General features: G+C 52.5%; 1 protein-coding gene across 6 annotated transcripts; it reads right to left on the bottom strand.

The window, feature by feature from the left end:
* Positions 1–7687: 7687 nt before the first annotated feature.
* HOXC4 (homeobox C4) lies at positions 7688–11073 on the bottom strand. 6 transcript variants are annotated; one of them, XM_042990841.1, is made up of 5 exons: positions 10807–11073; positions 10586–10703; positions 10395–10511; positions 9305–9749; positions 7688–8809 (listed from the first exon to the last, which is right to left on the bottom strand). In XM_042990841.1, the coding sequence occupies exons 1-5, from the start codon at positions 10872–10874 to the stop codon at positions 8454–8456; spliced, it is 1104 nt and encodes a 367-aa protein (XP_042846775.1). In that variant the 5' UTR covers positions 10875–11073; the 3' UTR covers positions 7688–8453. The 6 variants fall into 6 exon arrangements, with proteins under 6 accessions (XP_042846775.1, XP_042846774.1, XP_042846777.1 ...); XM_042990840.1 differs by having other exon boundaries at positions 10586–11073; XM_042990843.1 differs by having other exon boundaries at positions 9305–10245; positions 10681–11073.
* Positions 11074–12201: the final 1128 nt, after the last annotated feature.

Here is a 12201-nt window from a genome sequence, read left to right as displayed (position 1 = left end):
CCAGGGATAAGTCAAAGAAGTTACTTCATAGGCGCTGTACTTGGGATGTTATTGTCTGTCACAAATCACCTCCACACACACACACACACACACACACACACGCACGTGCACGCCTTCAACAAAGTCACCCACTCACACATGCAGGAACAGAAGAAATGAATGTGTTGAGGTCCTAGCATGAATCTGTCATGAGTGTTTTGAGGGTGTGTCTGTAGGTAAACGTGTGCAGAGAGAAAGGACTGTGTGAAATTACAGGCTGGAGGGAGGGACTCTCTTCCCAGTCTTTCCTCTTCCGTCCCCATTAGCAAAAATTCCATAACAAAATACAGGCTCCCACCATCTCCTGTATCTTTCTTGGGTCAGGTTCCCCCAGAGAACATTCTGGCTGGTATGGGTCTATCCAACCAGTTGAGGGACAGGGGGGAATACTTCAGTTGCCTCTCATTGCCATGGAAACTGAGTGGCAAGCCACGGGGAGCATGAATCTGGGGCTCTTGGCCAACCACTGGTCTTCAAGGACAGAAGAGGGAGCAGGATGCCAGGCAAGGCTAAATCTCGGGAAGGAGCTGGAGGGAATGAAGGGAGGAGGGGAACTTATGCTCTCCTACCAGCTTTCAACTGTGGGCACTAGGGCAAAGACCTTGGGATTATTCCAGTCTGGGGCTCTGGGATACGAAGCGGGTTCTTGCTAAAGACAGGTCTCCCAGGCAGAGTTCAAGAGTCTTGGCCTGAATTATCTGGACTCAGACCCAACTGGATTGACACAGAGAGGAAAAGATAGACTATTATTTACCCTGACTGGGTTTACCGTACTCTCCTTAAGCTTCGGAGACCACATATTCCTGGATATGAGTGTTGGAAAGGAGGATCTCAGGGAGTCATTTTTTCTTTTCTTTTTTTCTTTTTTGAGAGATAGAGAAAAGAGGCCCTCCAGTGTGCACCGTATGGACACTGTCTTGATTTCTTCAGTTTGGGTTACGGAATTCTGGGAGCTATTGAGGGACATTCTAATTGCTCAGAGAATGAGTTTGCCATCAAAGGAAGGGGCAGAATGACCAGACAGAGGGGTTAGGAAAGGCCATCTCCCCTCTGTGGTCAGGATAGGAAGATATGTTCAAACTCTGGAGCCCAAAACAGCCCTCAGAGAACTGGGGCAATTATTTAAAAATTCTGCACCAAACCTTTCGATCTCAGATACCTTGCTTTTACCTGAATTTAATGGATAGCTGTCCCAGTGAGAGAAGAGACTGGTCCCTGGGGGCCAGGACTCAGACTGCACCATTGGGTGGGGGGGCCTCTCCAGCTGGGAAGGTGAGATTCAAGTGACTTGGGGTTGGGAAAGCTTCTCAAGGGTTGGCCTCACAGGTCTCTGAGCCCTGGGGTAGCAAAGCCCTCTAGAAGCCAGAGGCCCTCCATTTGGGGGCCTCTTTGATTCCCAGAAGTGGAGGGAGGAGGAAAAGGAGGAAAGGAGGGTGTGGGGGGGAGGGGCAGGCAGGAACAGATGCTTCCAGATCTAAAGAAATAATTTGAGGGGGAAAGGCAGGATCAAACGGAGGAAGAGGAGGGGGAGGTGGGGGGAAAGGAAAGAGAACAAAGGTATAGTGGGGATTGGAGCCTCTTTGGTGGAGGAGATAAAGGGGAATCCGAGTGAGTTGGCTAAGCAGACATCTGCCCAGGCTGTAAAACCTTGCTCTATTTGCTGCTGGCTCTGGAGCGGTCAGATCAGCCCCTGAGGTGGCCTGAACTGGAGGCTCAGCCAGGAACCTTTGAACGTCAGCTGTCCCTCCAGATTGCTGCCCCCCCCCCCACCTTTTGGTTCTTCTTCTCCACTTTCTCAGTTGGAGGGGAGTTCTAGGAGGAGCACTGGGGCTGGGGAATGTCCTAGAGGATTGCTGCAGGATGAAAGGGGCAGAGCAGCAGGGATATGAGGAAACACCGAGCACAGAAAGCAGTAGAAATGCCAGGCAGAGACCTTGAAACAGCTGAGCAAAGACAAGCAGGGCTGCAGGCAGTCACATTGCAAAATGGGTCGAAATCGGCAGAGAGACAGAGTCCAAGAAGAAAGGTTTCCAACGAGGGGTGGGGGGAGGCACGCATCTCTCCATGTGACCTTTGAGCTTGCTCAGGCAAGACAGGGCTTGAGATGGGGGGCTGGGGAAAGACGGGAGCAAATGTACATGGGGAATATTCCATGCCTCCCCCATTTTCTCCTCTCACCGAACTGCCTTCCTTTTTTGCCTCCAGCTAGAACCAACTGCTATTCAGCAACCATATTTTCCAAGGTCTATTCTAGCTGAGTAGAAGGACTCCACACGCGCAAAGTTACAAACACTGTGCAACTGACAAAAGGGACAGAGTCTCAAACAAGAGCCAGGCCATCGTAGGGATGGGGAGAGATGGGGGGAACAAGAACAAACTGGTTGGGGGACATCTCCCAAGTTACTCACTCTGTACCCACCCCACCCTCCCGTGGATCACCCAGCCCTGTCCCTGCCCATCAGATTTAAGAGCAAATTCCCCCTTTTCTAAGAGCCCTAATCCTAATCTAGTGCTAAGAGACAAAGGCCAGGGGAAGAGGGAAGCAATTCTTCCTGTGTTGGGGTGGAGGTGCCGGGAGGACCCATTGGCCTGGAATTCCTGTGATGGAGGAGACCATTTGTTGGTTTGATGACCTGGGATGCTTCTCTCTCTGTGCCCACAAAAATCTTGAGAGGGTCCCATTTCCCCGCTCTTGTAACTTGGGGAAAAGTATGCATTCATTGCTAGCGAAAATGAAATCTCATTCGGTAGTGGTAACTGTGGGGGATCGGTCGGTCGAGGAGCAATTGAGAGTGTGCTCAATTTTCCACGAAAAAAAAAAAAATGAAGGCCGAAGAGGGCAAAAAAAAAAAAAGGCGGGGGGGGGGGGGAGTTTGGGCTCTTAAAGGGCGAGACCCCGGAGGTGGAGCGGAGTTCACCGCGCAGTGAACCCGCTCGGCCGGCCGCGCAGCCCGAGGCCCCCGCCCAGAGCCCTATTGTCCGCGGTCCGAGCCCGGGGTCGTGACCCAGCCGAAGGCGACACGGCGCCCGGGGCGGCCGTGGCGTGGAACCCGGAGGGGGCGCCGGGCCGCTGCCGGCCTCTCGCACCTCACCTTTGCCCGGGCCGGCCCCATCTCGCCATCCTCAGGACCCCGGTCGCTCCAGAAGGGAGCCGGGACCCCCGGTGGCGGCAGCCGCTCTGTGCCCCATTCTCTCGCACCGGCTGCCTGGAAGGCCAGAGGCCGGCAGCGGGGACCTGGGGTCGGACTGTTTGGCAGTGCCTCCCACACGCTCCGTTTTAACGCTTCGCCCCCGGAAGTTCAAATATACTTCCCTCTCTAGATGCTGGAAGTGGGAAGAGAGGGTCAGAAAGGAGGAGTGAGCCGAGATGACACTTCTTTGGGTTTGACCCATATCCCCATCACGGCTGGCAGAACAGACCCTGGAGTGCCCTACGTTTTAGGAAATCTGGCCATTGCTGCTGGGGACTGGAAATTTTAAATAGTCCTTTCCATTTATTAGGCTCTGTAACCCTAGTCACCCTCAAACATGGGAGACCCTCCCTACCCATCCTTGTCTTCTCTGCCTCCTAATTTAATTCATCAGCTAGCTGGGTCTACAGGAGGATGAAACCGCAAAGGCCCTTGACCCTGTTTGCGCGGATGTGGGCTCCGTTGCTGGATGGACCCTTTTTAAAAAAGCAGCTACAGAGCTGATGGCAGAGAGAAGAGAAGACAAATCCTGAGGAGTGGAGACAGAGCCAGGTCTGAGAAGGGGCTCCTGGACCTAGAGGGCAGAGGAGCAAACCTTGGTTTCTCCCTGCTAGCAAAGCCAAAAGGGATCTGAGCTCCCGGAGGTACACAGACTTTAAGGTGGCTGAGGGACCCCTTCAGGTCTCTGGTTCACACAGTGTATCCTACCATTTTTAACCCCCAGGAGGCAGCTAAAATTCCGATACCCCAAACAGTCACGCGCTGCAGAGAAAAAGTAAAATGGGGCTAGCTCTATGGGGTGTAGCAAAAGCAGGCCAAGTTGGTAGGGGGTGATCAGTTCTACCAGAAAGAGTGGTCAGAGGCAAAGGCTCTTTTTTTTTTTTTTCCTACCAAATCCCCCAAATGTTTATTTTGGGCTTCTGCCCACCAGATAAATCAAGCTAACAGATTAGGAAGTTCATAAAATTGTATTCTTAGATAATGATATCCAGAGAGGTAATAAATATCCCCTCTGCTCTGATGGCCGCTGGTGTTGGGGGGGAATCCTTCGTCTCTTTCTCCGAGGCTGGGAAGGGTTTCTTAGAATTAGCTCTTTGAAGGTGGGGTACCAGATAGAAGCTGTGGAAAACCATGAGAAGGAGCTTTGTGAGGGCAACACCAATGCTCCCCCCAGGACTTGGCAAAAAGCAGAGGCAAAGATGTGGAATCACGTAGGCATGCTGCTTCTCCCATCATAGCACCCTCCACCTCAAGGGCCCCCTTCGGAGTCCGTCTCCCCTAATCTTGGACAAGCAGACAAGTGGTGCCTAGCAGAGGGTACCCTGGTCCCAAGCTCTGAGAACCCCCTGTTTTATCTTCCCTACCACTCCCCCAAACACACACATACACATCCATCTCACAGCAGGAAGGCGGCTCTGCACTGCAATCCGCTAAGTCCACGCAGGAGGAAAAAAAAAAAAAAAACCCAGAAGCTGATGCCCAGATTGCAGAGAAAACTTTGTAGGAAACTTCATGCAAGCAGCAGCGAGAGGCCCTCGGAGAAGTAAAGTTCCCCAGTCCTTCCCCCACCCCAGGCTCGCTTTCCCTCCCCACCTTCTCCTTTTGGAGCGAAGTTTCTTCACTCCCCAGGTACAAGTCTCGGCCCAGAAACTCCATTTCCCCCAAGCGGAAGCCCTCTGTTCAGGATTGGATTTCCCGCCTTCCCTCCCCAAGATCGGGAGTTGAGCTAAAAACTGAATGGCAAAACGAGACAGAGTTGAAAATGCTGTACTCCTTGCCCTGAGCAGATCAAGTGCTAACTACTTACATGTCAAGGGGATTTTTGATCTGTGGGGATCTCCTGGTGCTTGGAGAGAAGGACCTTGGAAGACTGGCGTTGCCGCTTTCACCCCGTCTTCTTTTAACTTAGCCATTGGAGAGAGAGATACAACGCGCTGGCAGGCATTCATGCGCCTTGCCTCTCCCTTTACTGTGGGCAAGAAATCTCCAGCCCTACAAAAGCAGTGGCATCGTATCTGGAGACCAGGGGCTGAGCGAGGCTGGTTTGGGAGGGTCGGAGATGGGGGTGGGGGAGAGGTCAGAGGCGCTGCCGAATATAAAGGCGATGGGAGAGAAAATGCTGTGTCCTCCCCGTGAACCTGGGTTGCGTCCTCCCCGCACCGCCCCCCCCCCAGCAGCCTTTCCCCTCTGCTCAACCCAACTTAAATAAAAACTCCAGCCCTCGGCTTCCCAATGAGGCTGGAGCAGCCCCGAGTGGAGCAGCAGTGGGGACCCAGACCTCTGGAACTAGGGGTCCGGCCAAGGGGTTGGCCCTTCATGCCCCTCACTCCCTCCTCCGCCCCTCACCCCATCTCTGTCCGGCACCCTGATCCCATTCTGGGCAGTCAGGTCCAAGGAAAGGAGAGCTTTGGGGAAAGAGGAGAGAATGGAGCCCACTGGAGGGAAGGCCAGAGGCCAAAATCTTCACAAACTCAGATGTAAGGGGGTTTCGTTTTGTTTCATTGATCAAGAATTACAGATTTCTAATGTTTCCCCTTTTCAGACGGAGCGGGACAGAGAACTATGTGTACAGTATGTGTGAGAGGAGGGAGAAGCCCCTAAAGAAGGGGAAATAAAGGAACAGTCCCAATCCTTTCCGGATGTTTTCCTGCGCTAGACAGCGTCCCTTTCGCAAGTTCAGAGAGAAGCTTAAGAAATAAAAGATGGTAATTTTTCTCCTCCTTGCTTTCATCTCTTCCACTTTTGGGAGGAGAGGGGATTAAATTCCTCTAAAACCAAAGAAGCAAAGTTAGAAAAGACTATGGATCTTAAGTTCCTTTTCTTTCTCCCCACCCCCCTTTTCCATTTAAACTTCCTTCAGGGTTGAAAAGACACCCAAGTTCCCCCCCCCCAGACCTTCTTTCCCTTTTCCCAAGCACAGTTAGACCCCCTTTTACTGCCCCAAAGTCAATTGCCTCAAGATGATAGGAGCTACAGTCAGATTTGGCTCCTAATTCACTTGATCACATAAAATAACTCCAGATAATTGTTGGCCCTGCTTCCGCACACTGTAGGCAGCATGTTTTGCTGTCTCCAGGGCACCATTGAGGGAGGGGAAAGTAGACCTCCAGGACCAAGTGATTCCCCCCAACACACACACACACACACACACACACACACACACACGCATGCACACACACTCCACTCCAAGTACCAGCCAGCAAGTGGTTCAAGAGGAAATAAATCCAAAGCATACTGAACAACAGATTTTCACAACTGGTCCCATTGTTACCTTCCACTCCAGAATTTAGGGAGAGAGGATAAGGGTATCCCTGGCTCCTCTACAAATCCCAGATCTCTTCTCCCTCATCTCTTCTACTTCTCAGAGCCCTCAATTCGGAAATTTGGATAAATTGTCTGAGAAACTCACCAAATACCACCCCCCCCCCTTCTCCCAACAAACAAGCAAAAATTTGAGCAGGCCTTCCTTAGGGCCTGGTCTTCAAGATCAGGATTATTTGGGAGCCTTTGGCTTAAATTAATTATTCAGGTAATCCAGGCCAGTTTTGGTGGTTGTTGTTGTTTGTTTGTTTGTTTGTTTCCCTCATTTTAGCCCCCGGGGAAACAACTGGAAAAAAAAATTTTTTTAACAGCCGGAGAGCCTTTTTTCAGCTAACTTCAATCCCTGCCAGGACCTGGGAGGTTATAGGAAAAGGGGTGGTCCCTGCCTCTCCCTGTGTCTTTTCTCAACACCTGGCAGGTCCATGATAAAAGTTATGGAAAAAAATAAAAGTTCTTCATTATCTCCAGGCATCAGGCTTTGAGGCCTACCCATGCAAGGGGGCCTCCCAGGCCTCTGGCCTCCACTTCACCCTTCTTTCCAAGTCTAAACAAACAGAGAAGCCACCCTGACAGGTCACTTCACTGCTACAGAATCACCAGCTCAAAATCTTCCTTCTTTTAAGGAGCACATGCTGTTGAGGGGGCATCTTCCTTAATCCCTCATCCCTAAAGGGTCCAAAACGATGAAAACTCTTCTCTGTCCCACTCCCTAAACTTGCCTTCTTGTCTGCAAATCAGGCAGGCCTACTCAGCAGAGAGAAAAGAGAAGAGGGGAGAGGGAAATCAACAAAAAGAAGATGGGTACCTAACTACAGAGAAGTGAGACCCTCCCAGCTCCACTCTAAGTACCCCCAGAAGAGTCTGGCCTCTGCAGACTCAGGGAAGGGACAGGAGAGATCAGCACTAATCCTCCATATGCCCTCTTCTGAGGATCCCCTGCCCCAACCCCCTTGCTGGTTCTTCTAAGGACATTGGAAACGGAGTGGAGAGTTAAGATTTGTGTGTTTGCTTAGAGTAAACTTAGGCAACTATCGAGAAGGGGGGATGTTATCAGGCCAGAAGGAGGAGGGGATAAAAAGAAACCATCAGACATTGACGTAAAACTAATTCACATCCACTGGTTTATTATTGATCACGGGGCATTTCACATCGACACTAAAATTCTTTATTGCAAGTTTTACAATAATCAAGTAAATTCAGTCCAAAAACACAATAACCACGATGGTGGGGGGGGGGGGTTCTACCTATAGACTGCCTCTCTGAACTGAAAGTTCATTTTTATTTTCTTTTGGCTCCTCAAACTGAACAGCTCTGAGAGGCTCTTCAGATGCATTTAGCTTTGTCTGCTGTCTTCCCCCCTCTCCTCCCAGCCCCCCCCAACAATAATACAAAAGAACTTCATAGCTTTGTTCTCCTTAAAATGACTTCCCCCTCACTAACCTCCCCTGGTGCATTTTCAATGCAAAAGGCCTAAGGAAAGAGGGGGGAAGGAGGAGGAGGAGAAGGAGGAGAATTGGCTTAAAAATCTCTCTTTCCTTTTTTTCTGTTCCTCATTTCCCCTGAAATTCACCCAAACCAGACCATCGCACCTTGCAATATATAATTTTTGCAGCTTTCTTCCTTAAAAAATAAATAACCCCCCAAAATGGCCTTAAAAAAAAAAAAACCCAGCAGGTACCATGCTAAGACAACATCACATGCTTAAAAGGGTCCTTAACAGTGGAAGGGAGAGAAGGGCAGAGGGCTTATCTGTTTTGTCAGTTTGGAATTGACAAGGGATAAGGTGGGAGGAAGAGAGAAAAGAACCAAAAAATATATATATATTAAATTCTATAAATAAGAGTCAATTTGTGTGTGAGGGGAGGATGGGGGCATGGGTGGGGGCAGGGTGTGAGTTATGTTTTATAACCTGGTAATGTCCTCTGCCCGTTGCTGCTCCGGCGGCGTGGCGCTCTGGGAGTGGTCTTCAGAAGTGCCCGGGGTGGCTGCCGAGAGGGTGCTGGGCGCAGCGCCGGCCGGGGGCGCTGACCTGACTTTGGTGTTGGGGAGTCGGTGGTCCTTCTTCCATTTCATGCGACGGTTTTGGAACCAGATTTTGATCTGCCTCTCAGAGAGGCACAGCGAGTGGGCGATCTCGATCCTTCTCCTTCGGGTCAGGTAGCGATTGTAATGAAACTCTTTCTCTAATTCCAGGACTTGCTGCCGGGTGTAGGCTGTCCTCGAGCGCTTGGGTTCCCCTCCGTTATAATTGGGGTTCACTGGGGGGGGGAGGAGGAGGGGAAAAGCAAATAGTGGGGTTCAGAGGCAGCAGGCTCCCGCCCCCCACCCTCACCCCATCCTCAGCTCTGTGGAACAGGAGGAGGGGGTGGTGGAAATAAAGTCATCAAGCTAAATGGGTTATAAAGAAGTTGAAGGAAGCTGGAGACTTTGTAGTGTAATAAGAGGGGAATCCTCATTGTAACGACACTGAATTATTTATGCGCCCTTAGAAAGCGAGCATAGTTTTCACACATACATAACAGATCGTAGCACATGGCTCGGACTGCCCAGAGTAGCTAAGCCATAAAATTTATGGGGGATGTAATTACCCATTCTCGCTCGTAAATCCAGTTCAATTGTGCTAACCCAGAGTCGCTCCTGGAGAGAGAGGGGGAAGGAGAGAAAGGAGGACGGGGGCCGGAGGGGGCCGGGGAGGGTGGGGAGCGCTGGGGAAGAGGGGAGGGAGGGGGAGAGCAAAAAGCAAAGTTGCCTACCCGTGCTAACGTGGATTTTTTTCATCCATGGGTAGACTATGGGTTGCTTGCTGGCGGCGCTGGAGGGATGGTCAGGGGCTGGCTGGCTGCAGGCTGGCGGGGCTGGGGACGGGGAGGCGGAGGCGCCTGAGAGAGGCGCCGGCTCGCAGAGCGGCTGTGATTTCTCGGGGTGGTGGTGGCCCGCCTGGGCCGGCCCGTGGCCTCGCGAATTGCCCGGCCCCTGGAGACTGGTGCAGCTATACTGGCGCTCGGGGTAGCTAGGGCGCGGAGGCGGTGGTGGGTACAGCTCCTGGTGGTGATGCTGGAATCCCGATTCCCTGGTCCGGCCGTAATATTCCGGACTGTGTTCAGGGATGTAGCTATTTTGCGAATATTCTTCGCATGGAGGAAATTTCGGATCGATGTAGTTAGAGTCCATCAAATACGAGCTCATGATCATTAATTTCTGGAGTGGAAAATAATTTTTCTCGCTTTGTCGTTTTTCTGCTCCATAAAGCCCTCCTACTAGCTAGCGACCCTGTAAAGTTACTTTCACCATGTGACTCCGCCGGCCAATCACACGGAGCAACCCAGTCCCCGGATAAGGAACCGAATCGCTTTATTCAAAATGTATCCAATTTTTTTTGTGTGTGGTGGTGGTGGTGGTGGTGCTGGGGGTGGTGGTGGTGGTGATGTGGGGTTAGCTGGCGGGGGCTGAGGTGCCCCCAGTGCGCACGCCGCCGACTGACAGCCCTCCCCTGCAAAAGGAGATGGGAAGCCCCCAGCTCCCTTCCAAAGCCTGGGCACTGGGGGGCTGTCGGGAGGTTGTGATTCAGCCCCCTCCCATGGTCTCCCCTTGGGCCTCCGGTGGGCCCCCTGGGCCTCGGCTCCTGAGCTTTTCCAGAGGTCTCCATTCATGGCGATCCTGTCTCAGTCTGTGTAGGTCACCGGGCAGCGCCCCTCTTTTGCAGGAAGAGGAAGTTGAATGAGGAGGACTGGAGTGGAGGTTGGATGGGGAGGGGCCCAGGCTAAGCCCAGGAGGCTGGAGAGCCTGGGGTGCCCCCCATCCAAGGATACCAGAGTCCAGCCCCCTTCCCCCGTACACACTCACCCAACCCTCTGGCCATGGGGCCGGCGAGGCAGGGTCCCAGCTGGACCGGGCAGGTAGAGGCAGCGGGATGCAAATGATTCTGACGTCATTTCTGGAAGTCTGGGGGTTGAGCCCCCGCTGAAGAGAGACAGGAAGTGGTTGGCAAAAGCAGAGTTCAGAAGCCTTGCCCTCCTCCCCTAGAACCCACTGACCCTCCCTGCCCCAGCCCCAGAGCAGATGATCTCTTCCACCGCTGGCTGCTGTTTCCACTCTCCTTCCGTCTGGCCTGCTGCTTTCTTACAACTACCTCCAGGGCTGGTTCCTAAGGACCTAGGGCGAGGAGAAGTGGGATTTGCCAGGAACCAGTGCCCTGTGATGGTGCCCAGCCACGGCCCTGAGTGCTCTTCTTTCTTCATCCCCACAGTGAGCCGACCTAACTGAGAGGGAGGCCTGTGTGGGTAGAGCCTGCTTCCGGCCAGGGATTGTATCCATGTAACACATGTGTTTACATGTAAACACACACTCCCAAGGGCCAGCTCCAGGCTGCCTTCCAAAAGCTGAGGGGTGAGCTCACGGAGCTGGGGAGGCTGGGCAGGCCTCGGGGGTCTCCAGCCCATTCCTCCACGCTCCCGTCTCTGCCACCCACCCACAGGAACACCCTGATGGCAGGGTGGCAGGGCCCTGGAGGAGGGAGGGGGCAAGGAAGGGCTGCTTTTTCCAACCCCCCCCCCCACGCAGCCAGGGGTGGCCACGCTGTGCCACCAATTCCAATTAGCTGATCCCATAACTCAGAGTTGGGGGGTGGCAGAAGGGAGAGCCCAGGGAGGGAGCTGGGTCCCCTTGTTGTACTTGATAACAATTATAGTTTAAAATCATAGCTTGCCGGGGCTCGGCTATATTTTACTTGATAACAATAAAAGTGACACATAAAGTTAACTGTTTATGTTTTATTTATTAGACTAAATCTGCCAGCGGTGGTAGGAGCGCTTGCCTCGTCGCTCCAGCTTTTATAGGGCTGTAAAACGTCATAAATCAGTCTCGCGGAATCGCCCGCACTCTTTGTGTCGGCGGCGGCGCAGGGCTGGCGGCCGCTGGCTGCCTGCTCCCTCCTTTCCACGAAAAGTCGTAATGTGATTTTTTTCCCTCTGATTTTATTATTATGATCGCCGCCGTGATTAGTCAATCTACCTTTAATTCGCCGCCCTACGCTGCCTCCTCCCAGCCCAGCCTGGTTGACACTTGAATAAGTACCTTTTAAAACGGCATAACAACTATTTGAGGGTTTAATTAGAACATCTGCAATTAAGGGAATGAGGAGGGGAAAGGGAAAAAAAAAATAAAGCTCTCTCATGAGAGGGAAGACCGAAGGCAGGAGATTCCCCACCTATCTTTCACCACCTTAGGGATGCGGGAGAGGGGGGTTCCCATTTCCAAATTAGGGCTCACCCTGAGGGCAGAAATGAGAACCGCCTGGGCCCGCTGACCACCTTACATCCTCCGATGTCATGCCGAGGCCCCCCTCACCCCAGGCTCACCAGGAGTGAGGAGTGCTTGGGGGCTCCTGGATACCCTCTCCCCAAGAGGACAGTGCCCTGCCCCCCTCCCACCAGGTGGCTGAGGAAACAGGAATTCCCTGAAGGTCCACCATCTCTTAGAGGAGATTCCCAGATTTCCCAAGTGGGTTGAGAACCTCTGCCCATTCCTGTCTGGGACCGTGTGCATGTGAGGACTGGCCAGTTTGGCTGGAAGAGGAACGTGAAACCGTGAGGAGGAGAAGGCTGCTACTTGGGTGATAGTGGTGTGGAGTCTGGGAGGGTTTGATTTGTCG

Source organism: Panthera tigris, chromosome B4 (assembly GCF_018350195.1).
Source record: "Panthera tigris isolate Pti1 chromosome B4, P.tigris_Pti1_mat1.1, whole genome shotgun sequence".
NCBI classification, from domain to species: domain Eukaryota; kingdom Metazoa; phylum Chordata; class Mammalia; order Carnivora; family Felidae; genus Panthera; species Panthera tigris.
The sequence above is the reverse complement of the archived record's forward strand: the minus strand, read 5'-3'. Positions and strand labels throughout refer to the sequence as shown.